At 35.8% G+C, this 26,780-nt stretch overlaps 2 protein-coding genes across 3 annotated transcripts in view; both read right to left on the reverse strand.

Moving 5' to 3' along the window:
* LOC120362261 (cytochrome c oxidase subunit 6C-like) overlaps positions 1–25,668 on the reverse strand; it is a 40,452-nt gene extending 14,784 nt beyond the window's left edge. The window contains exon 1 of the mRNA XM_074386974.1: positions 1–25,668. This exon is cut by the window's left edge and continues 14,784 nt beyond it. Within this exon, the coding sequence (XP_074243075.1) occupies positions 2,327–2,554 (228 nt within the window). The 5' untranslated portion in view covers positions 2,555–25,668 and the 3' untranslated portion in view covers positions 1–2,326.
* Positions 1–26,780, reverse strand: part of ZFHX4 (zinc finger homeobox 4) — a 184,678-nt gene that overhangs the window by 131,578 nt on the left and 26,320 nt on the right. Inside the window, exon 3 of one of the 2 annotated variants that reach the window (XM_074386973.1) lies at positions 25,820–26,244. In XM_074386973.1, the coding sequence (XP_074243074.1) occupies positions 25,820–26,244 (425 nt within the window). Of the gene's footprint in view, positions 1–25,819; positions 26,323–26,780 lie in introns of both variants that reach the window. The other variant, XM_003940698.4, reaches the window with a different exon arrangement.

Consider the following 26,780-nt stretch of genomic DNA (forward strand, 5'->3'; position numbering starts at 1 on the left):
AACAAACAAAACCTATTGACAAAACTGATAGTTTATTTTCAAAGGGCAAAATGGACTGGTCCTCTATCTTTTCATGCTTTTACGAACATTGTTTCACTTTCATTTTAATTTAGAGCTTTGTACAATCCCATTCCCCTAACCCCCACTCCTGGACAATCATTGGAAATCCAGATACCTTTCTGCAATTAAAAAACAAAAGAAAATTGTATTAGATTATTTCATGAGCTAGACACAGACAGGGATATATGATTCCAGGCCTCTCCACAGGCTGGATGAATCTCTGTCTAAATAGTCTTTGCTTTGAGTGGATATTTAACTCTCATCTGCAGTGGGAAGTAAAATGTGCTTTTTTGGAAAAGCAGCTTGCATGCCAGGGTCCACTCAGTGTAATGGTGTCTGCTTTGAAGATTATTTTAATCTCCCCCCCACCCTTGTTCTGAAAGGAAAGACTGAAAAAAAAAAAAATGACAGCTCCATTATTAGAAATGCAGCTTCAGAAAAAAAAACTAATGGAGAATCCTTCGAAGGTATACTATTGAGGGAAAACCACAGTTTCTAAAAGCCCTTCCTTATTTTTGCATTTTTATTTTATGGTAGGCAGTCATGCTTTCAAAACATTGTGTTTCATATTTGCTTTTTATTTTGCATTTGGATCAATGGAAACAAACTAAGGCATTTTTCCCTGTGCTTTATTTTCTTAATTTTACCCTACAGTTATGGCTGAGTTAGAGGCCAACTGTAGCCTCTGCTTTTGAAGAATTCCAAGAGAATATTTAATTTTAGGTAAAAATTACTTTCTGTAAATAAAGTATATATAATAATGATGTCGCTTATTATTAATTTTAGCTACATTTTAAGTTCATAAAATATTGTGAATATTAATAATTTAACAACTATACTCCTTTGACGTATATATGACCTTAGATTTCCCATAAAACAGACTGCCCTTCTAAAAGGTCAAACAATTTTGAAACATAGTTACTTTTACCTGAATGCACCTTTATTAACCTACTAATACTGATGGCATACATAATTATAAAATGTGAAGAAATTCAAATCATGATAAAATATTCCTTTGTGAAAAATATTGTGTCTGAGAATTTATTAGAAATCACCATATATTTTTCTCCTTACAAAAATGTGGTCATGGTCAGGCACGGTGCCTCATGTCTGTAATCCCAGCACTTTGGGAGGCTGAGGCCGGAAGATCACCTGAGGTCAGGAGTTCAAGATCAGCCTGGCTAACATGGTGAAATCCTGTCCCTACTAAAAATACAAACGTTAGCAGAGTGTGGTGGTGCACACCTGTAGTCCCAGTTACTCAGGAGGCCGAGGCAGGAGAATCGCTTGAACCCAGGAGGCAGAGGCTGCAGTGAGCCGAGGTCACCTACTTCACTTCAGCCAGGGTGACAGAGTGACACTCTGCCTCAAAAAAAAAAAAAAAATTATAAATGTGGCACCAGCAACGGTAACATAAAGTAAAAATTAATTCTCATATCCCACTATAAAAATGCTAGCTAAAATTAGTAAGTCCAGTTTGGTCAGTATTCATTCCTTTGATTCCAAAATATATATTGACATTAATTTTGTTAAATATTGATAGAATGTTGTTCTACTTTACTGATACTGAAAATGTGAAACAATGGACTTATTTACTTTTGAAACTTGAGATTCTTTTATTTCTATTTGTAATAAAATTTTTGCTCATGTTCACAAACCGAGTAGGAAAGAAGTGGAGCAGCTCTCCTGTTCACTCAAGCCCATGTACTCACTGGCCATGTACTGCTAATAGCTGCATCACATCAGTCTCTCACTGCTAAGAAGATAAATACCTTCAGTTATACTGACTCTCAACTATAACCTGGAAAGGAAACAACCAATTCTTTCTTGATTCAGGCAACGGGCTTCTCTCCCTTCTCCCCATCTCCAAACTTGACATTCACCTATCCAAATCCCGCTAGGATCAAGCCAAACTCTTCCTGTTTTGACCTACTAACTGTACTCTCTTTTAGCTGTAAAAGAGCTTACCGCTATGTAACTCTTTGTGACCACTCTCTAGACAGTGGCCTTACAGGTACAGGGTCAGAATCTTATGAGAAGTCTGAACACAGTCTTCATAGAGAAAATGTATGCTTTTGCATATACTCAAGACAGTCTCCTTCCACACCTTTCTAGATGTTTTATAAATATATATTTTTTGTTAATTGTTTATTTATCAAGAGAAACTATTTCTTAGCCCACATATTCATGTGACATAGTTCAAGAACCCAAGTCAGTGACAAACTTCTAGGTAATTCAACCTGAAGAAATTCTTTCTATTCCAAGATCACTTTATACTATGAAAGATACCCGCCTTCTTCGTCTCCTCAAAATCTTTCTCAGGATCGTAATTTCTGTAGAAATCTGCATATGCCTTCTTTCTTGGTTCAGCCATACCAAGCTTACAGAGAGCTGCAACCCCCAGGGATACCAAGAATGCTCCAACCATATGAATTCGCAGACACCTGGCCAGAAGGCCACGCATCTGAGGTTTTGCCAAAACTTCGGAAGCCATGGTAGTTACTGCCCTTGATACGTATGCCAACCTCAACACCAATGTCCTTCCAGAGTGATAGAAAAATGGACGGGTGCATGGGTCCCAGATGAGTAGCGTCAGCCTTTGGAGAAGCTTATCAGTAAAGAATGATTATTAGAGCACAGTGCCCAGGAGAGAAGCCAGGGTTCACATCCCAGTTCCTCAAGTATCTGCATGACCCTGGGAAAGACACCTGACCTTGCTATACTCCATTTCCTAATCTGTACAATTGCATGTACTACAGTGGGCTGTTGTGAGGACCCAAAGAGACAATGGACATAAAACATTCCTTGCTACATAGAACTTTAGCTAAGATGTAGCAGTACAAAATGTAGCAGATTTAGAGATGTTATATTAGTTCTTTGTGTGTATCTCTTATCCCCAAGTCAAGGACCACGTGCTAATTAAGTTTGCACACCCCAGGGCACCTTAAAAGTAGTTTTATTTATATTTATTTATTTTTTTCTATTTATTCGATTCTATTTACTTACGATTTTATTCTACTTATTCTATTTCTAGTTGTTTTTGTTATTTATTTATTATTTGTCACCCAGGCTGGAGTGCAATGGTGCAATCTCAGCTCACTGCAACCTCTGTCTCCCAGGTTCAAATGATTCTCACACCTCAGCCTCCCCAGTAGCTGAGATTACATGTGCCTGCCACCACACCCAGCTAATTTTTATATTTTTAGCAGAGGTGGGGTTTCATTGTGCTGGCCAGGCTGGTCTTGAACTCCTGACCTCAAGTGATCCACCTGCCTTGGCTTCCCGAAGTGCTAGGATTAAAAGTGTGAGCCACCATGCTCAACCTGTAAGTAGTTTTAAAAGTATACTGTTGAAGAAAAACTCTTAATAAAGACATGAATTTTTTAACAGCACATTATATGAACCAACTTTGCAGAATGAATACATTTTCTTTAGAGTTTAAAACTCTTCAGTCATTATCTCTTTGTTCATGTGGTCACAAAGTATTCCATCGACCACAACTAAACCGGTTCCTTCTTTTTAAAAATAATACAGATGGTCTTCTTTAGGGGATGGTTTTAATATTGCCTGTCTGCCAGGAAGGAGACTCCTCAAGGTCTCCTTTGTCCTTATGATTCCAAGATGAATTACTTTTTCCAGAATCTTCTAATTCAGTTGTTCCAGAGGTAAATTAATTTTTATTAACAAATAGAAACACAAACAAACACCGAGTTCTCCTTTGTTGCTTTGAAAATTGTTTTCTCCCAGTTACACGGAAGGATCTCCAGTTCTTTCTGACACACAGTACAAAGATTCACGTGGCCTAACTTCACGTCCCTTTATTATTTCATAGACTTCAGCAAATTCTGCTCCTATTCTTCTCCTTTTGAGATTTATTAATACCAGCTTTTAGTAATCTGTAAACCCATACAGGCTGGCTGCAAACATTCCTGTTACCCTGGTCTGGAGCTTTTCAATCTGTTATATGTCTTTTGGGGTGAAAGGTTCACATCTATGATATTTCTGTTTTGTTCATGCTGATGCAATAGAATTTTATAACATACAACAAAGGGCTAGAATCTCAGCACCAGCATATGTAAAATTATGTCAGGAGAAAAGGGCAAATCCCAGGACCACTGTAAGAGGGAGAGTCTGAGAGGCCCCATTCTCAAGCCATGTATCCCATGGGAGTACTTTTCCAATTAATTGGAATAATATGTCACCTAAATTGAACAACAGAAATCATCTTTGCTCTCTAAAACCATGAAAATTAGATATTTTGTATAAAAAGTAAGATAAAAGAGGCTTGTTAATTAACAATTTAGCAGAATAATTTCACATCACAGCTCCCCACTTCACAAGCTCCTCTTCATTCCCAAACAAATAAAAGCAAAATATTATTTGAGCAGGACCATTGTTGCAGCCTTAATCCCATCAATTTACTCACAGATTTATTTAAGTTCTTACAAACAACGAAGCTTCCAAGCAGAAGGTGTACACTATATTTCTTCTCTTGTCTTGTTGATGCTGGCTATCATTACAATCATAGTAAATCAGTAGGGTGGGGAATGTGGCAATGAACAGAAAATGCTTCCAAAATGTCTGCAATAATTATCTTTTTATTGTGATTGTATGTGTCCTACTAAAAGATTTTTAATTAAACAAATTCTTGTCAATCAAACCCTTTAAGAACCACTAACAAGAACAATTTCGGAAAGAAGGTTGATGTACCAATGCTACTAGCATTAAATTATATTTGACCTTGAAGTATTAACGTAGGCAATGAGGTCATATTCATCATCATGAGATTATTTGGAGGTCAAGTCTCTCAAATAAAACTTACATTTTCCTAAAACCTATGAACATGTTGGGAAATCTTCTGATCATCAGAACCAAAATCACTTATTTCAATAATTAATAGAACTAGTTGTGAAGATGAATATTTAAAGAGTCAACACAAAAAGACCTTGATGATTCAGGGTAATCACTTCCCTAACGATTGGGGGTTGCTCTCCTAGACTGTGTTAGATGTCACTAATAACCTATTTCAAACCTGTGACTTTGCAAGGACCTCATTTTGATGGCCTAATAGTGTCAGGCACAGATTTCAATGTTTAAATTATTAAAAACCATGATAAAGCCTGGTTCTTCCACCTGCATTGAGAGGGTGTATGCTCTTCCTTTCATCTCTTGATTAACATGGGGCAGACTTTCCAATTTGTGGATTAACTATACCTTTTACTAGTTCTTTTTCACTCACTGATTTCCTGCCTCTTGGCTATTTCTTAGTTCATTTTCATATCCCCCAGAGGGGAAAGAGAAAATTAAACTCAAACCTATGGAATTTGCTCTAATGAAAGGAAAAGGAAGCGATTGGAAACCAGTGGCTAAAATGAGGTTTGGGGATTTTCATATTGCCTTGGTTCCAGTTAACCTAGAATATCAAGGGCCTACTTTGTATGAAGTCATTTATCCTCCACCTCCACAACATGATTTACCCGTGACCAGGATGGGAAAGCTATTACACAAACCAGAACTTTCATAAAGTTTCTTCAATAAAATTATATTTAAGATGATAATATAAATCTTGAGACAGATATATATATTTAAGATGCAAAATTTCACAGAAACAACTTGGACCACACACACATCTTTTCTGACTTCAAAATTATTTTTATGTATTGGCATATATATATGTGTGTGTGTGTATATATATATATATATATATATATATATATATATATATATATAAACTATAACTGCTTAGAATGTAATAAGTTTCTGCTTATTTGTTGCTTTTACTGATAGAGTATTCCAGCTCAAGTTCTCCAAAGGGTTAATGCTGCTGAGTGAGATGAAATTCATGAGCATAATCCTAAACAAGTGAGGTGAAGTTCTATCAGGTCTATTTCAGCTATCAGGGATTACTGCTAGCTGTCTAATCCTGCTGAGCCTCAGGGAGGAACGTTCTATTGTATTTGAAATCCTGGCCAGGAAAGAACAGAAGGTTAAATGGGTGCCTTGCTCTGTAATCAAATATCACAGGCACTACTTATCTATTCAATGAACAACTGACGTAGAAAATCAATTAGGAACCAAATAGCTTCTTAGGAATTTCTACCCAGAAAGAGGCAAGATTTTTTTTTTTTTTATGAATTTCTTTGGTATATTTTATGATAGAATACTATGAATTGTGAAGTTCCAAAAGTTGTTTCAGCTAGTTTCTGAAATACGTATTCCTGCAGGCTTTAGAGCTTCTGTACTATTTGCTTGCCACACTCCAGGACAGTGACTGAGTCATTTACCTAAGAAAAGGAGCAGCCAGACAAAATCAATCCACATGAAATACTGTTAAATCTGGATAAAAGTTTTGAGCAATAATGCAAATCTGTATTATTATGTTTTTATTGAGATGACAAATAATTTACCTCTTCTTAAATGCATTCCTTCGACAGAGCATCATCATCTTCTATGAAAATATGAACGGTGAAAAGGACAGGGGGTAAAGAAAAAGGTGGCTGCAGCCCCAAGAGCTCTTTGTTTTCAGCAGTAAGAGGCTCCTTTTGGTGATCTGAAGGTTAACACCCTTGTCTCACTACCCTCATCCCCTACCTGTCACTCTGAGTAGATGTCACAGTTCATGCACACAGACAAACAGGCTGACCTGGCCAGTCAGCTTGACCTTGGACAGGCCTAAGATCAAACATGGTTATTAATATCGGGGACAGTCAAAATGTAATCTTCCAGACACTAGAGAAGTGAGCTAGAAATTATGCACTTCCTGTCAATCAGAAGCATCATGACACTAAGCATTAAAATGTTCATCTGGACCCGCGCAGGAATTAAGATAAACTTCTTTTTTTCTGTTCTTTGAATCCTGTTGAGTGAAATTTGCTCAGGGCCTTTATAGGCTCAACCTATCTGTCCTTACACTTTCAAATTATTTTTGGACTCTGCTTTATGAGAGTTTTTTTATAAGGTAATCTATTTGCAGGCTAAAGCAGATATAATTGGAAAAATATTGCCCTTTCATAGTCAAGGAAGATATTTTACAAATGGGATGGAATACTTTTAATACTCTCATTGTAGTTCAATGTGCATATAATTTTAACAATGGGCTCTCATTCTCTATAATTGCTATTCCTTACTTCTTGTAGAATATATCCATAATATGGGCTAAAAAAGGGAAATATAAAAAAATCACTTAAATGCCCTGGCAAATACAAAATGTGTAACAGTAATAAATGTATTACTATCTCAAACTGCTACTGAAATGAAAACAGATATTTAATCTAATATTCCTTCCATAATTTATAACATCATTTCCACATTCCTCTTGATAAGATGGTTATGCGTCCATTATGATTTGGCCAAAATCTCTGACAAAAGAATATCAAATATTTCCAATAAAAAATGTAGTTTGAAAATCATCATTAACTTTCTCCTTAAGGACAGATCCAAAACAATACAAACGAAGGAAACAAACATATTCAGTTCCTGGGAAGAACCTGCAGTCTGCACTACAAATGTTGCATTTCAGCAAAGCAATAAAATCATTTTCTTTGAAGAAAAGATAGGCAGTTTTGATATTTGCTGTCTGCAAATTTCCAAAAAATATCTTTTTAAAAAATGTATTAGGACTAATGTATCTTAATGAGATATTTTTGCGTATTAAACTATTTATTTGAGCTCTTTGTGAAGGTATACTCAAGGCCTTCACACTACTGGCAGGAAGACTTTACAGGGTACGTAGAATTATGTTACAATAAACTACCCCACTCTTTTAAGCTCCCAATGTTTTATATCAGTTACTTCCTCAAGCAACACAGATCTATTAATGATTTAATTTGTGACACCGCTAACTGCTATTAACAGATTATGACTATGAAATGTCCCTGCAGTTGTCTCGCACAGGAGGATCATATGTTTGTCATAGCAGTGCAAAATGTTTTAGGTCACACAAACATATTATATTGTACTATGTGTTTTAGTTAAGCATAAAGTTCAAAAGGTTTGTAGTGCACTGATGTTTGCTCATTGATCATTATCTTAAAATAGCAAGGCAGTGTAAGAATGCCTTCTGCCCTTCACTGATCTATATATATCAACTGGTAATGATCAGTAAGCAATCAAATCTATCGAATTATTGGCAAAGTCTTGAAATAATTGGTTTGATTTTTTTAAAAACCAAATAACTCACCTGTTCCATTAATCTAAGTTTTTCACTCTGTGGGGAAGGGTCTTGATTTGTTTATGTCTTTTGTGAAACACAAGCTATATTGCCAGTGGAACTCAGATATAGTTTGGCACAAGCATTTCATTGTAGATTCATATTTTAAAACATAGCTCTTGTGGACAGCACAGAACTGATAGACTATTTCAAGTTGATCTGCAGAAGTGGTAGTTCTTTATGAAATGGACAAAGATTAAATTTTTAACTTATAAGTAAATACAATAACTTTTCCAGAGTACAGTGCTATGACAATGTACATCATGTTTATCATGATATTGGGTATGATACTTATTTGCTTGTTTTTAGCACTGGTTGTCAAGGTAGCTGCCAATGCATCTGTATTGGATATTATATTTGGAAGAAAAGTGGGGGTTATCATTTAAAGAAAATTGTCAAATTATAGAACATACAATAGAGTTCCCTTTCATATACAGGATAAAGATCTATGCATACGACATATACACATATCAATATCTACACATACACACCCCCCACATGCCTGTACACACACTTTTATATCCATATCCAAAGAGACAGAGAAAATATATGCTGCTATGAAGTGAAACTCCCAAAACAAACCTCAGAATCTGCCTTCCTAGAATAGCAAGAAAATGAAAAACTGAAGAATTGTTGCAGTAAGTTACAAATGAGCATGTAACCTAGTGGGCCTGTGAAAGTTGGCTCTCCTGAGACCTATAAGATTCCTGTTCAGAAAGTGGACTATATATCTGCTGCCCGGAGATATCCTCATGTACAAAGGAAGTAGATTTCTGCAACCATGATGAGGCAAAGCATGATTCCAAAAATTTACCAAAAAGATATTCTTACAAAATTCTAACCAGAGGCCTTGGGATTTTTAAACCAACTTCTGGACTCAGAATATGGTGTCTTGGCCCCACAGTTCACTAAAGTGCCAGACCTTCAGTAAAAGAATGGCTCTTTTGTACAGAAAGGGTTTCTGTGAAAAGGCTTGCCATTTTTCCTACTGCAATGAGATTTTTGTATATCAAAACATGTCAAACTCTTGTCCTAAGAGGCAAAACAATGTGAAAGACGGAGGGTGATGCCATCGATGACTTACTTGGAAAGAGTGTGCAGCATCGGCAGACCCTAGAAAAATCCTAGCCTGTCATAGGAGAGGATTCACAGAGAAGAGCAGTTTCTCTCTTCTGAAGATAAGAGGAACAGATGCCGATGGAGCTAAGGTTAGTATAATCATCATGTTCACCATCTTCTCTTGGAGCCTTTAGATCTACAAGCAACCTTCAAAGTTTTCTAGTCCAGTGATCCCCCAATTTGACTGATTATCACTATCATGACCTTGGAGTCAGGATGTTTTAAAAGTTACAACAGGTTAATCTCCTTCAACCTTCGCTATTATATTCTGTACAGATTTGTCAACTGGATATACAGCCATTTCTAGAATGCCTTTTTACATAATCATTGCATGACTCCAGAACATTTGAAAAGTTATTCCTTTCTGATAAAAACCTCAGTGGTTAATGTTTTTTGGATTTTGTTTTCTATACTTGATAGTCAATATCGAGAAAAGTCCATTCATTTCAGCCTGGCCAGCCTTTCTAACTGCTTCAATACATGGTCCCATTCAAACTCTTCACTTGCCCCCAAGACTAGAGGAAAAGTTCCATGTATACAAATTGCAAGGTACTGATGACACAAATGTTCCAAATCAAAAGTACTAATCATATTATCTATCTACAGTAAGTAACCATTTCCTTGTTTAATAAGTGCTTATATGTTTAATGCTTTACTGTCTCTTCCACTAAACCACAAACTCCCCCAGAGCAAAACCTATGTCCATCTTGCTTGACACTATATCCTTATTTCCTAGCGTAGAGCCTTAGAAAGTGGGCTCTCAATGAATGAAAAAATGAAATGAGTAATCAAATAAGAAAAAGAAGCAAGAGAATTAAGAGATATTCAGTTATTTCTCTCTATATAATTTTTACTCTGCTTCCTGTTTATAAGAAAAAAACATATTTTCATGGATTAAACAAAACAATGAAAAATGAGCAATCTGATCCATGTAACTATATGAGTAATTTAAGATGAGATATGTGTTCAAGCTCAGCATAAATTCATAAATTCATAAAGCTCTGAGAACCACAGAAGTGATTAAGTTTGGACTAGATCTCAAAGAGCATGCAGTTAATGCTAATCTTCTAATTCTAATGGTAACTCAAAACCCATTTTACAGATGAAAAAATTGTTGTATAATCCCAAAGGCAAAGGAAAGTAATGCCAGATACAGAAACTTTACACATTCATTTTTCAGGTTTGAGCGTCACTTACTGCTGCTCATTTGCAAATTCACACTTGGCTGACTTGAAAACTGGTATTTAAAAGTGCAATACACAGTTCCTTTTCTGTGGGTAACTGTCTAAGAAAGAATGTATATTGAAGTTAAAGCATAAAAGGATACACAAATAGTTATTTTCTGTGAGCTATATTCACCCTGTTTCAAGTAGATGAGTATGGCTACATTCCTCTTCAAAGCAAATTTCAATTGAAGGCCAATTGGGGCGATAAAGTTAAGAATGGCTTTTCAGGAATGACAAGCCCTAGATATAATAGTGTAACCAAGTACACTTATAGAAATTTAAAAATAAAGTGCCTTACCAATAATAAAAAAGCAGAAGATATCTCCAAGTACAAAATGCAGCACCAATAGAGTGGATATACTGACAAGACATGAGTAATATTTTCCACACATAAGAAAAGCTTTCATCTCAGAATACTTTTTTCAAAGCTATTTTTGTTCCTCAATTAAAATCTACAGAACTCAGTGGAGTGTTTTTTTTCTCCATTTACTAATATGTTAACTAAGATACAGAAATGCTTGCAAAACAACAACAACAACAACAACAACAACAACAACACATAAAGAGTGAGAAAGTCAGTTGGACATGTTAAGACAGAAAATGCCTAACCTTCTTTTAAACTTCTCTTGAGTTACAGAGAGATATAGGCAGGCGTTTGTGCATATTTTCCACTCTTCTTCTCTGAAGCATTCCCCTATACCCTCCCACCATGTTCTAGCTCCAGTATATTAATAATGGGAGGATATCAAAAATTGATATCCATCTCATTAAAGCTTATTAAGCTCATCAAGTGTTCACGGACATAAATACTGAACTAGGCAGTCGATCTTTCCGTTTTACTGTGTTTCAGACTCAAGAAAGCTGATGCAGAGAATCTTTTAGCATATGGTATATAGAGGAGCTTATCATGTTTTCTTGCATAATTTTCCTTTAACTCATTTTAATGGTAAAACAAAAAGAAGAAATTATGCAATGATAATGCTCTGACAATAGGAATATTGGCATCTCTTGCCTGATCTCATCATAACCATGTCAGTGAACCACATGAAGATCTCCAGAAACTGAAAACTTCAGGAAATATTGGTAACTGTTTGAAACAAATATGATTGGGCCTGAAATAGCTATAGACAAAATAGTAAGACTTTCTAACATTGATTATTACACCAGATATGGGAAAGAGGCATATTCATACTTTTATACCCATACAAAGAAAACAAATCCTATCCGTTAGCAAAAAAAGTACCAAGCAATATTTCAGTTCATCCATACACTTACTATTGTGAAAACATAAAAATCACGCATACAGTCACAAACATCACATAGGTGGAGAGGTGGGGACAAGAAAGAGAGGAAGCTTTAATTGTACCTGTTACTGTACATTATTGCTCCACATTGTGACAACATCTTTACAGGTATGGAAACAGAGTCACTGTTTGTCAATGTTCTGCAAAGCAGAAATCTATTTGTCCCCCAAATACTACAAGAAATCTAAATATTAATTCTCTAAATGATACATAGGATTAAGTACTACTAAAGTGTGTTATATAAAGCACTAAAAATGTCCTTACAAATTTCTGGAATTCAGAAAGGCTGTGAACAGGGACAACTCATAAAAAAAATAAAGCACAGAGAAAAAGCGTAAGGTATTTGTCTCTTAAAACTGGTGAGCTTCTTGAGGACAGGAAGAAGCTCACCAGTTTTTCCCCTTGTGTCTGTCTCATTTGCCTTGGTGCCCAGAACAGAACATTTTTAATCAATGAGTATAAATAAGCCTCTCTGTATTACTGGAACATCAAACAAAATATGCTTCAGTAGATTTAAGCTGTAATAAATGTACCAATATTTTCATTCCTACAAATATGGCAAATTCAGTCTGTAGATATTTTTCAAAGAACCATAGTATGAATCAAATAAATGATTCACATTCAGACTTTATGAAGAACTAAAGCCTACAGATTGTTACTAGTGATTTTTCTAATTTGTCAGCCCTCACTTCTTCTCCCTCAAAGACTGTAAATTTCTATTCTTCTCATCATTCATTCTTTTCTTCCTGCCTCAGAGGATACATATCCTCCTCGAAGATCAACTATTACAGTTGCATCTGTATTCCCATCTGCTTCTGCCACAGACAGGGCCTTCCCTTCCAGATATCCCTGCACGAGGCGGCATCTTCACTGTAATAAATCGTCCTATTTATCAATGTGGGTGCTGGAACTAGACTGTCTGAGTGTAAGCCCTGACTCCTTATCACTGTTACCACTAGCTACATGGTGACCTAATATACATTAAGATTTCATTGCCTCAACTTCCTCATCTTCAAAAGTGGGCATAACAACAGTACCTAATCTAATAGGGTTGCTGTGAGAATTAAATGGGTGGATATATTTTAAAAACTTGGGATATTATCTTGACACCAAATAAACGCTCAATATATGCTAGTATCAATTTTCTTACTGAGCTAGTCAGCCAGAGAAGAGCAGAAGATGGATAAGAGGCATTGAGAGAATGACACAAATTGAAAGTATTCTTTAAAGGAAAGGGGAGAAGGAACAAACCAGGCAAAAATTAATAACAGACTGCTGTAATGAGAATCCAGTTAATAGTACTATCAATCCAGCTGTTTCACTGGTAGGCATATACCCAGAGAAAAGAAAGCATATGTCTGATTAGGAAAGTTACCTAAAAAAAAATACAGATTTGGTTTAGTCTTTGAGTATAGCTTCTTGTTTTGGGGGTGCAGGGATGAGCTTATTTGTGTTGGGGTGAGTTTTGTGAGTTTTATAAGTGCATGCAAGTATCCATTGATTATTAATTACGTCCTACAAGCATGAATTAAATAACATCTTGTGGTTAGGATGTTGGCCAAGACATTCAATTTAGGTGCAATCATAGCAAGGAGTTCAGGAAAGTCAACAAAACCTTGTATATGAATATTCACAGCATCACTTTCCATAATATACAACAAGTGGAAACGACCCTAATGTCCAACAGTTGATGCAGAATAAATAAAATGTACTATACCCATGCAATGGACGAAGTGCTATACATGCTACTGCACAGATGAACCTTAAAAACATTATGCTAAGTGAAAGAAGCTAGTCGCAAAGGACTCCATATACTGTGATTCCATCTATATGAAATTTCCAGAACAGGCAAATCTATAGAGGCAGAAAGCAATTAATGATTGCCTAGGACTGGGGGAGGGAGGACTGCGAATAAGGATGGGAAGCTAAAATGGTACAGGATTTCTTCTGGGGATGATGAAAATATTTCTAAAATCAGTTGTGGTGATGGCTGCTTAATTCTGTAAAAATTATTGAATTGTATCCTTTAAATGGATTAAATGGTATATGAATTATATCTCAATAGAGTTGTTGCAAGCAAAAAAATGAAGCAGCAAAGCAGAAGACAATGGTCTCACGATTCATTGCACTGTCAGCATGGTAGGTTTTGTAGCATATCACTTTAGTCCTTTCCCTTTCTAATACAGAACTGCTTTCTTAAATCTCCTAGTCACATTTCCCTACATAACTGCATACTTCAGTATTGAGGTTGCTGTCTTATTTCATCAGTTTCCCACTATGGACATCTCATCTGACAGTTGATCAGTTTAAGAAGATACTTGTTTGGGTTACCTAATACCCTGAATTTCAAGGATGTCTCTAAGAATCTTGTGGTATCTATTATGTTTTTAAGACCAAATAAAAGAACAGAGTGTTACTTAGGTAGACAGTAATTTCAGAAAAACTTTACTTTTAAAAATATTTTTAAGAAAATACTTAGTGCTAAAGCCTTTGCGAAAGAATACCTACTCCAAGGTTGGGAGCAAGACCTGCCTTTTGTAGGACAAAAAAGGCTTAATGTGCTCCCACAATTAGCAAGACCATTTGCTTTTTGGAGAAACTATCACTTTTAGCAAATCATATCCTGTTCCTTGATCCTTTGATTAGTCATGTGTACATACAGAACTGATTTCAGTGCTTGTTGACGAGTCTTGCACAACATCATCAAAGGTTTATTATCTCTAGGAACTGAGAACACTTACAGTGTGCAGAAATAGATTTCTGTGATCTACTTTAAAGCAAAATAATGATTAACCATAATCTTCATCAATTTTAATTCATTTTTATATATTCTATTCTCATTCTTCTCTCTCTCCCCACCTCTCTCTCTCTCTCTCTCTCTCTCTCTCTCTCTCTCTCTCTCTCACACACACACACACACACACACACACACAGTTAATCCTAAACATGTTTGGATGAAAAAAATATAATAGGTCTCCTTGGGTATGTATGGAAAATATCATTGAGGTACTGGCATTTGGCCTTTTTAATCACTTAACACAGGAGATCTGAACAGATCCATGTTCTACATTCATTGAAAGAACTAAATTGTTAATTTTTTGGAAAAGTGTGTGTGTGTGATCAGTTTCAATGCACTTCTGTGTCAATCATTTGCCAACAAATTAGCAAGCTGCTGTAATGAAAGGGGTAGTCATAATTCTACGGGAAGGAATAAAGTGACCTGGTACATGCAAGAGGAACTCACAACTAAACATTATATCAGACATATTAAACAGAAATATGGAGAAAACTGAGCAATAGATAATCAGAAGAGATTTTCTCATTTTGTGACTTAAAAATAGTACCTCTATCTTTATGTTAAGAATTAATGCTCTAAAAATTAAACAGCTCTTCAAAAATCTCTTCTTAGTTTTTCTAATAATTACAGAATTAAGAGAGTCAAGACTATTTTTTTTCTGAAACGAAGTTATTTGTAAATTCCCCTTGCATCTATTTTTAGGGATTCAGTTATGAAATTGGGGAGTAACTTCTCAGGAAACACTCATCATGGAAATATTTGGTACTTCTATTCCATCCAAAAGTGTGGGTTTTTAAAATTACCTAATTTTCTAATAAAAATCATAAATCAAAAAATAATAAACCAGAATTTGCATTTAGACACATTCTCAAAAGATATCACAGGGCTTCTGTTAAAACAATAGTGATACTCGGACTCACATAATAAACAAGAGAGAGTTTTCTCCCTTTATTATGTGATGTAAATTCACACAATAAAATAAATTCTAAAAGGGAATTTCTGCCTTTATATAATTCCCATTTTAGCATGTTAATCTTTTTCAAAAAAACACTATTTGGCTTAAAAAGTGGGAATGATTTTCCTCCTTTTCCATCATTGGTGCCACCTACTCTGTTACTCAGTAGTAAGTGCTGAATATATGTTGAGTTGAAAGGAGATGTCATGTAAATTGACTCTCTTTCAGAGGTGTCAGCAATTATACTGGCTACCTGATTTTCTGTAATTGAGCAGTGAATGATTTTAGGCCCTAAGGATATACACTAGTGTTATTCTCAGCCCTGCCAAACGAATAGTTAGAGATATTTTAAGTCTTTTTAAAATACTGCACATTACAGTTATCAAAATATCCTTACAGGTTGGATGCAGTGGCTCATGCCTGTAATCCCAGCACTTTGGGAGGCTGAGGGGGGTGGATTGCTTGAGCCCAGGAGTTAGAGACCAGCCTGGGCAACATGACGAAACCTCGTTTCTGCAAAAAATACAGAAATTAGCCCAGGGTGGTGGCATCTGCCCGTGATCTTAGCTACTTGGGAGTCTGAGGTGGGGGAACTGCCTGAGCCTAGAAGGTTAAGGCTGCAGTGAGCAGTGATCACGCCACTGCACTCCAGCCTGTGCAACAGACCAAGACCCTATCTTAAAAACAAACAAACAAACAAACAAAAAACAACAAAGAGAAGAAAAAAAAAATTCTTGCATGCATGCTTTACACACACCAGCTGTAAATATTGGGAGTTTCCATACAGTTAACAATTATGCTATGCCAAGCTGAGACTATTCTTACTTTCCAGTAAAAGAAGATTTCCTTAATAGATGAGGTCAAGTGCAGCAATGTCAGTGATTGATAGTTTTCTGCAGGATCAGGTAGCCACATTCAGGGAGGCAAGATTTCTCTAAACATCTCTAACTCCAGTTAACGTAAGTAGTTCTATCAAGACGTTGGGCTTTGCATTGAAATCATTAGCAAATTTTGAAGAGGATAGGAAAGGAGTGCGTTAGCAACATGCGATGGCGAAAAAAATCCCTTGAGTCTTGTAACGAAATGGATCAAAGTAACATGTAAAAGTAAGATAATAATAATAATAATTAAAAACAAAATGATTTTTTAAAATCCTAAGAAGTAGTAAGTGAACACAGCTTCCTCCAGTAGTAGTAAGGATATCAGGAGAAGGAGAAAGAGACTCAGGCTCTAGGCAGTGTGTGGATTGTGCTTTAGTTGTTCTGGCCTAGTAAGTTAAATGCTTAGGGAGGCACATTCCCTCTTTCAGGTCAGCAGGGTACCATTTAGTGCATTACTGCTGAGGTACCCTGGTGACCTGAATGAATTAATGCAGCTTCCAAAGGTGCTTAACTTGCAAGCACTGAGAGCTCAGGCACTAGAAGTGATAAATATTCTATCAGTCCTTTCTGTTTAATATACCAAACACCCAAACATGCCAGTAAAAGGAAGACTTTTAAACTGAAAAATCTCTGTCATCCCAGGACATACAGCAGCTAACAGTTTTAACCAACCGTTTCTCCTTGTTCATAGGTGACCCAGTGCGTTTAAGTTCGGAATCTCAGTAGATTCATGTGCACAAACCTACCAGCCAGCTTTTATTGCATTTCAAATACCTTTAAGAAAACCTGCTGGCTTGAAGAAGAGAAAAGGGGCTACAAAATGATTAAGCCCTAGACAAAATTATGAATATGGCTTCTGAGGTCCGTAGCCTTTCTATTCCTTTCCCATAACCTGCTCTTCCTATCCTCAAATATGGAAGTTTTCTTAATTAAAAAAACTTGAATGTGGGGTAGGGGCAGGAGCTGAAAAGAGGCCATGGTTAGAATTCCAGCTCAGCATCTTACTGTCTGTAAGGACTCGAACAAAACATTTTTCTCTGACTCTCTTTTCTCATATGTCAGAATGTAATAATAGTATATAGCTGTTAGGAAACGTATGTGAAGTAATGTACATAAAGAATTTAACGTATATGATTGTTGTCAGTATATGTTTTCTCCAAAAAGCAATGCCATTGTAAAAGGCAATAAATAAATAAGTCAATTAACAGTATGGTTTCACTGTTGACAGATTATCTGGCATCAGGAGCTATTTTTTTGTAAAACTATTCTGAATATGCCAAAAATTATACATAGACAGTAAATTGCTAAACTTATCTATAAATGAGGCTCTTCTTGCAACAGGACATGTAATCACAGTCTACAACTCATTATTTTAAAGCCCTAAAAGCTTTCCTCCCAACTGGAGTTAATTGATACAGTTGCATTTATCAATAGATTATTTCTTCCCACACTTAGTCCTGTATTTCAATCATTTTATTAGCAGGTAACAAGGAACTAATAATTCTTTAACCATGAACTTATTCTGCGCTACTCCTTAAAAATTTCTTCATGGACAAATACAGTCTGACCACTAACTCCTTAAGCAATAGGATAGAGAAATGTATGTTTTATGCTATTACTTCCAGTGAAATAAAGTCTGTAGGAAATTCTACATCAAAAGAATATGGTCTCCATTCACTTTTATATTTATATATGCACATTTAATACATGTAAGTTCAAGATTACAAAATTTCCTTAAAGATAAGAAAAATAAAATGTTAATAAAATGATATAAAACCAAGTGAAATAAAATGTGGTCACAACAACTGTTATTATCTCTGATAACACTCTAACTGGTCATTACAATAATGTTATCTTTAAGCAGAGTGCTCATTGACCTTATTGTACACTGAATTTACAGAGGTTTTCCAAGAGTCATACTACATTTGTATTCTGGTTATTTAATGGGATGGATCGTAGTTGTAATTAGACACATTTTGCATTCTTTTTCCTTTTTTTGAGACCGACTCTTGCTCTGTTGCCCAGGCTAGAGTGCAATGGCGGGATCTTGGCTCACTGCAATCTCTGACTACTGGGTTAAAGTGATTCTTCTACGTCAGTCTCCTGAGTAGCTGGGACTACAGGCACACATCATCATGCCCAGTTAATTTCTGTATTTTTAGCGGAGACAGGGTTTCATCATGCTGGCCAGGCTGGTCTCGAACTCCTAACCTCATGATCCACCCGCCTCTGCCTCTCAAAGTGCTGGGATTACAGGCGTGAGCAACCGTGCCCTACCTGCATTCTTTATTATGTGGTTTTCTTCATCATATTCTAGGCGATGCATTAGTAGCATCATCCTCATGTTTGAAAACTACGTATATGTCTGAACTGGTAGAAAAGCTCTATTATGCCCTCAAGTTCCCACCAAAATCCTTGTCTAAAACTGATCAATAAAGTCTTGCTATGCAATAGGGCAATAAGAGTAAGCTAAGGCATAGAAGTGACATTATACTATATCTACTGATGACTCAAAAGACCACTTACGTGCGGCCCTTTGACTAACTATTGCTGAAAAAAGCATGGAAAACTTTGATGACTAGATTCATAGATTTAACTCTTAACAACTTTAATGTCCCCAACATCTAATCACCAAATCTAACCCATAATATTGGTGAGCAGAATGAGTTAGGAAGTATCACCTTAGAAAACTCTTGTCTCTGAGCAGCACTTAGAACGATGCCTTATATTCCACCACGTTAATGGGACAGAACCGCCGTACCAGACACTTCAAAACCATTCGCATAGTAAGTGTTCAATAAGTGCTTCTATATTTACCAGAAGTAAAAACTGGGATATTGTTTGTGTATTCTACAGACAGAATGGTGGCGCTTGTGCCTGTTATACCAATCTCCATCCTCCTAGGTTATGGAATCTGCGAAGGTGTTTCCTCATGATTATTGGTGGCTGTGTCTCCATGCCTGTCCTTCACTCTTTGAACAAATCAAACCCTCCTATACCCTCTCTTGGAATACACTATATATATTATTGTGTATATATATATGTATATATACAATAATAATTTGGGGGGCAGGAAGAAAACACCTTTTAAGTCTTGAATTGTTTGAATAATGAACAAATCCCCACATCTAACTGAACTCGGCCTGAGCAGAGCTTCAGACTCAAGGCAAACTTGGTAGAACATTTCCAGCAGAGCTCAGGGAGGCCAGATGTTCTGGAAGCAGAACCACAGTCATTATACACATGCCAGCTCCTCCTCACTTCACCCAGGGCCAAGACCCTTTCAGCAGTGTGAGGCCTGGTTAACATATGACTTTGACTGCATTATGGCATGGCATAGCAGCAGCCACTTGAACATTTCAGCAATTTTCAACAAGCTCCAATGACAAGGACTATTACATTTAAGCCACAAAAACACATGGGGAGAGCACATTAATTATGAGAGAACACCTTTGTCTGCATTACCTGAATGACCTCAGGGTGGGTGACAAATGAGCAATTTAGCACTTTTGATTAAATCGTCCCTGCACTTCACGTGAAATAGAATGAACACAAGTTACACAAAAAAAAAGTAATGTGAATCATACAGTGTGAGTTGACATAACTGCGAATGATAAATTGTTGACTCTGTTTCTGAAGTGTGGTCTGTTGTGGCGGTGGTGATGTGTGTGTGTTTGTGTGTGTCTTCAGGAGTGAATGAAGAAAGCTCTTAAGGAGGGGCACTGCCCTACCTGAACCCAATCCTGACATAATCACTCCACTCCACATAAGCATTAGAGATTCCTCCAGATTAGGTAGTTCCTTTTTAAAAAATGCATGCCGAAGAAGACTTCTAAGTCAATTACACCTTTGAATGCATGACTCTGCTTTTATACAAAGGCCTCATTCCCCTTAATTAAAGGAATGCTAGTTTTCTATGGGGAATTAGATAGGTAATCTTGCAACATGGAATGTTTCCATGAAGAAAAGAGAAGACGTAGGTGGGGTAACATAGTAAGGATTTCAGGAAAACAGAAAGAAGCGTTACAATATATACCCTGATGTGTCGGGAGACAGTGGCATTGGTGAAGAACAGACATACAGAAAATAGAGCAGGAAGGTTCCAATGACACACTTTGCTTTCTTTAAATTTTGTCTGGGTTTGAGAACAATTTCACTCAGTGAGAAATTCACACGGTGAGAAAGTCCGTATTTGTGCTGAAGTGGCCGTGTTATGATACATAGCTGTGCTTCAGCAAAAGTCAAGCTTAAAAACAGAAGTAGACGTAGTCGATAGGGCTGGCCAATTAGATGTGATCTGAAAACACCAGTGATTTATTAGTCGCTATTAGCGAACCAACTCCTCTTTATTTAGTCTGTGTATTTATTCGTTACAAGTATTATGCAAGTATGTACTATTCTACTACAGAAACTGTTTTTTTTTCAATCTTTGCCTTGTCTATTTATGTGAGAATACAATAGAATAATTTGAATTGTGATTCGTTTTTTTAAAACAAATCCTGCAACTGGAATTAAATTTCACACTGCATTTCAACCTTGAAATGAACATAAATCTGAAACTAATACAAAAGTGCAAAAATTTTCATATTCAGGTGTTTAGCAACAGAGAAGAATAACTTTTGTTTATCTCTGAAAACAGCTTTCTTCATCTAAACAAATGACTAGAATAAGATTAAGAAAAACTTGTTTTGGTTTCTTAGATACACACACATATTCCAATTTCTTTCCATACAATGACTTTTATGTAAATGTGTACCACACAATCTCCTGACCTCCTTTACCATCACACCAGGACAATGGCAGTTCGATAATTGAAATGGTACATATCTGGTATATTTGATTTTAAATTGCAAAGTTGGACTCAGGCCTATTGAAATGAAAATATCTGTGACTCTGTTAATTGCAAATTGATTGGGTTATTATTTTCTACTAGGAAAAAAAAGCACAAAAAGTAGGTGAACCTAGTTATTACATTTTTTTTTCCTTTATACGTACTTTTCCCAATATGCCTCTTTGCATTCTTCTCTGTGGGCCTCCCAACACCTTGATTTTTGTTCTTAACCAAGATTCTTTAATACACAACATGGATAATGATAAAAACCCAAAAAATGCTCCGTGGGGGAAACCTTACACTAAAAGTTACCTGGGTCTAAATCCCAAGTGTGTTCCTTTGCTCACCATGGAGACAGGCAATTTATTCACTGCTTTCAGTCAATTTGAAATCCAAATATGAAAAAGGCATTATGGAATTCAGACAGACTACTCGGCTTCACTACTAGCAGATGCAGGAAGGGGGGAAAAAGGTACTATAATTAAGGCTGTGACTTTGAACAAGCAAAGGTGTGAACACCTCACTTATAAGTAAATATAATATTAAAAGAGTGGCCGAAGACAGATGCAGCAAGAGTATTTATATGTCCTGCACTGAATGATGGTTAGACCAATCAGCTGGGCACAAGTCTTGGTCATACTGAGCCAAGAACAAACTAAACTGTAAATACAAAATATTGCCACCTTCATTTGTACTTCCTCAATTTAAATGTATAGTGCTATGTGGTTTTCATTATATATTTTTACTAGACTCTTTAGAAAAAGTTTGAGATCATTTAAGGGGTAGACAAAATTACAGTGCATTTTTTTAAAAATAAAGACTGGGAGTAAAGGCATTTATTTAACTTGTTCCTTAGTTTATTCATTAATCCATCACTCATTCTACAAATATTTATTGAGAACCAATTATTTAATCAATTGACTAATATTTGTAAAGAATAGAAAGGCATGAAATTAGAAGAATATAATTAAATCTAATAAACAGATTAGCTGAGAAACCACTGTTTTATACACACACACACACTCACACACACACATTCACCTTGCAAGATTGATTGTAGCTATCTATACATTTTGTATTTATTAATCTCACTTTAAATACACATTCAAACATTAAAAGTAAAGATTATGGGCAATCTTCAGTTTCATTTTATTGTTTTATTTTCCTAGAGCAATTCTGTTTCATCATTAAAATTTCTGGAGTAAAAGTCAAAATTTAATACTGCTTAGCAATTCAGAGACTCTCACTTGAAGAAACGAGTAAGATTTTCTTAACAGTAACAAGATGGCTTTTAAAAAAATTCTAAGGAAAATAATGCTGCCAAAAATGAATATAGCTTTGTTTGTTTTTGCAGTCATCATTAGCAATAGACATAAAGGTATTCTTTTTTTTTGAGTCCATATGGAAAGATCATCAACACATTCTGCTTCTGGGTTCTTTGCCAAAATACCATAACCCACAAGCCTTCTACCTTAAACATAAAAGGAAAGGTGTTGCTCTGGTCAAATAAAGAAATAATTTTTACTAGCATATGTCTAATGTTAAAGCTGCCTAAATCCTGCCAAATACATTAAAACGACATCTGTAAAACAGATTTTCATTAAATTGATCAGTTTCAAGTCAAGCAGCTAGGCAGATGATGCTTTTAAGCTAACCTTAACCTTTAACTTTTAACCTCCTTAACCTAGAATAAGGACACACTTTTAGGTAATGCTGCTTCAGTTTAGCAATGCAAGAGGTAAAGCGGCCTATTCAAATTGAAATGACACATCACACATTTAGTGTTATGAATCAATATGTTGTCAATAACAAGACAAGCTGTTTTCTCGCAGCTCGTATTTGTCTTATAACTGCTACTTGTCACTTCCCCTTAATGTTTAAATAATTCATGATGCAAAATGATGTAAATTAAACTCCTAATGAAAATGAATTATATATAGGAGATTACTGTCTAGCCATTAACTCTGAAACTATTTTAAGTCTAATTTTAATATTTTAGCCATCATTTTTTTTCCAGGCTCAGGCCAATTTGTTAGGTTCTCATTTAAAAGCAAGTAATGCTACTTATGAATCACTTTTATTTTGCCAACACAAGCCAACCAAGCTTGCTAATATCCTCATTACTGCACTTGACAATCCTCTATGATTCACACAGCTTCGGAAATCAGTGTAGAAGTGGCATCCTCAACGCAATGCTACTTGGAGTATTTTTCCAGTTACTACTAGAAATCATACGTGTTTCTTGAAAGATAATGCAAAAGAATAAAGTTCAGTTGTCTAATATCAAGTTTCAACCGCTCAAATATTTATCTCTTCAATCTTCTATTAATTCAAGGTAGGTTTGTTCAAAGTAAGTGTGTCAGCTGACCATATTTAAACACTATGCTGAACAAGAATACTTGGGTGTTTAAGAGATAAGCAACTAAAGAACAGTACATTTTTATATGATTTATAAGCTTTTTCAGGAAAGAGTACACCTTTTGGTTGTGAAATCTAAACCTCTCTCTCTGCTTTAAGGCCCTCTTTCTAATCATGCTTTTATCTTAATTGGTTGTTATAAATTTAAAGACAACATTCAACTCTCCATGAAAAGGAACTTCAAGAGTAACTGTAGCACCTAGCAAATTGCTCTGCAGAGAATGAGGTGGTCAATCCCTGCTTATGGAATGAATGGATAAACTTACGCACACACACACACACACACACACACACACACACACACACATACACATTAAAATAATCATCAATCAATATTAAGCAATGTTTCCTGAAAAGATAAACAATAACACTCTACCTTCCTTTAGGTTTCCACAAAAGATTAAAAAATAGAAAATTCATACATTTATATCTTCTATTCACAACATGTTAATTTAAAGTGTTAGAGGAACTGCATGAATATAAACATAGTTCATGAATATTCTATATAGCTCCCAGGGTCTAAATCTATTATTTATACAAACTAAATGTTTGTTTTTCTCTCCTAGGTATTCTAAAAGTTTTAATAGGTCAGGTATCAACAGAAAAAAGTAGACAATTGAACAGTTGTCAACTGTTGCTGCAAAACCTATGAATTATAATACAATTAATCGTTTATATTATGTTTTCAATACTGTCAACTTAGAAGCTTTCCCTCTCACATGAGGACCTGCACTCCCTTCAAACTCTGTAACATAACCCAAATCTAATACTTTCATTATTGATCCACAGAGTGCCAATATCACAGGAACAATGTTACAAATTCTCACACTGAGTCGTTAGGATTTTATGCACAGTACATCTATCTAGGATTTGAACTTCCAGAAACAACCCAAACACATAGTACTAGACCAATCCAAATAAATAATTCCTGCACCTAATGTAAATAGCCACAGTCTGCTCTTTTCGTGTGTGGTTACAATTTTAAATAGTGTTAGAAAAGTCACAGGTATGATAATCACTGGTTGACTCCTGATAGTATAGTTATCACTGATTTCTAGTATAAATCAATAGATAACACTTGCAAAATGGATTTTGTAATCATATTTAGAGCTTGTTACAATGACTAATGGTTTGCAATGTTTTCTGAATTTTAATATCCTCTAGACAAAAAGAAGTTTTTAATAAGTTACCAAGTTATTCATCATCATAATGAATGTGTTATATTTGTACATGAACCAAGACAATCAAGACAATCCAGCGAACAGACTGCAGAAAATAAATTAATCAGTGATTAGGGTTTAGAAAAAGTCAAGACAAGTTCTGTAATAAATTGTGTTCGTCCCTTGCATGTATTCATTACATCTGCATAGTTTTCCGAGGAAAGATAAAAGTATATTCCCCATTGTATCTATACCACACCCATTTAGGGGGGAAATAATAATGGGTGGGAAAACAGTCATGCAAAATAACAACAGAGTTTACTTTTAGAGACTTCTCAGGATGCTAAGGGAGATTGTGTTTACTCAGTGCTACAGAGCACACACAGAAAAACAAAGATACGAATATCATGTTTGGAGCGTCCTTGTTTGTCACCAAACAAAAGATTATGCATTCACAAGGTTGGGCACTGATTTTGTCTTCTGCTCCCTGTAACAATTTACATTTAGCCAAGAGTGGTGCTAGGTTAAAAAAAAAAATCAATAGGTTTAAAAAGCATTATTGATAAATGTAATATCATTCCAAAAATTCTTTTAAAGAAGCCAGTGAAGAAATCAATGCCATTGAGACAGGTGTAAATGGGACATAGGGTAAAACTTTATAAAAAAAGTCTCCAATTCCATATGTTTCAATTTGCCTTTAGTAATGTTAATTAGAAACTGTGCACCTTGTCCTTTGTTTTTTTTTTTTTTTTTTTTTTCTCTTTTTCTTAATTTGGAGACTTGTGCTCCAAGCTCTGAAACAGAGCTTTTTAATTCCTTTTTCTACTCTGTGCCAACGGAAATGGATGTCACTGCTTACCTTGTAGAGCTTCAGGGCCGCCTCGTGCCTGTGATTGGTGGTATGCAAGCGTAATTTATCCACACTGTTGGTGTAATAGTCACAGGCGTTACATTTTAGGTGAACAGGGTTGCCAATGGCAATACACTTCAACCTCCACTCATTGCTTTTGCCCCCTTCTTTAATGTGAGCCACCAGTTGATATTTCTGCATATGTTTATCAGTCTTGCAGTGTAGCTGGAAGTTGGCTTTGAGCTGAGTGTTGTAGTTGCAGAGCTTGCACTGGTAGATATCTCCAATGACTGCCCTCCATTCCTCTTCAGGGAGAGAGCGCTCACTGCTCACATGCACACTTAGGGCCTCCAGGCTGTCAGAGGTGAATTTGTTGCAAACAGCACACTGGAATAGCTTCAGCGCTGGGTCACTGATATAAGGTGACAGCTCTCCTGCAGTAAGGAGGGACAGGTCATCACCCATTAGCTGACCACTGGCAAGCCGGATTTCAGGCGGCAGCTCATTATTTACTACAGGAAAAAAAAAAATTAAAAGGAAAAATAGAGACTAGAAAACACAGCACATACAAAGGAATCTGTAAAATAAAGTCTTGAAAAGGAATGTGCTTTCTCTAGAGCTTAAACTATAAAAAGCTGTAATAGGATTGAATCAGGATCAATTACAATCATCCTTTTCAACTTCTAAATTCCCTCATCAGATAGCTTTAATTACTCCTACTGGGCATGATGTCATTCTGAAATTTGTATTTTCGAGGGCAAGATAGTTGATCAATACCATAACAAAACAGTCACGTGCTTTCAATTGAAGAGCCTAGATAAACTTACATAAGCACTAATTGTTATTTCCCAATTTGTCTTAAAGCTTGATGAGATTTGGCTAATACTGTATGAGTGCCTGTAATCTACTGCCAAATACCTGGGATAAGGTAATTGTATTATTATTAGATTAATTATCTTTAATCGCAGCC

This window comes from Saimiri boliviensis, chromosome 15, assembly GCF_048565385.1.
Source record: "Saimiri boliviensis isolate mSaiBol1 chromosome 15, mSaiBol1.pri, whole genome shotgun sequence".
In the NCBI taxonomy this organism is placed as follows: Eukaryota; Metazoa; Chordata; class Mammalia; order Primates; family Cebidae; genus Saimiri; species Saimiri boliviensis.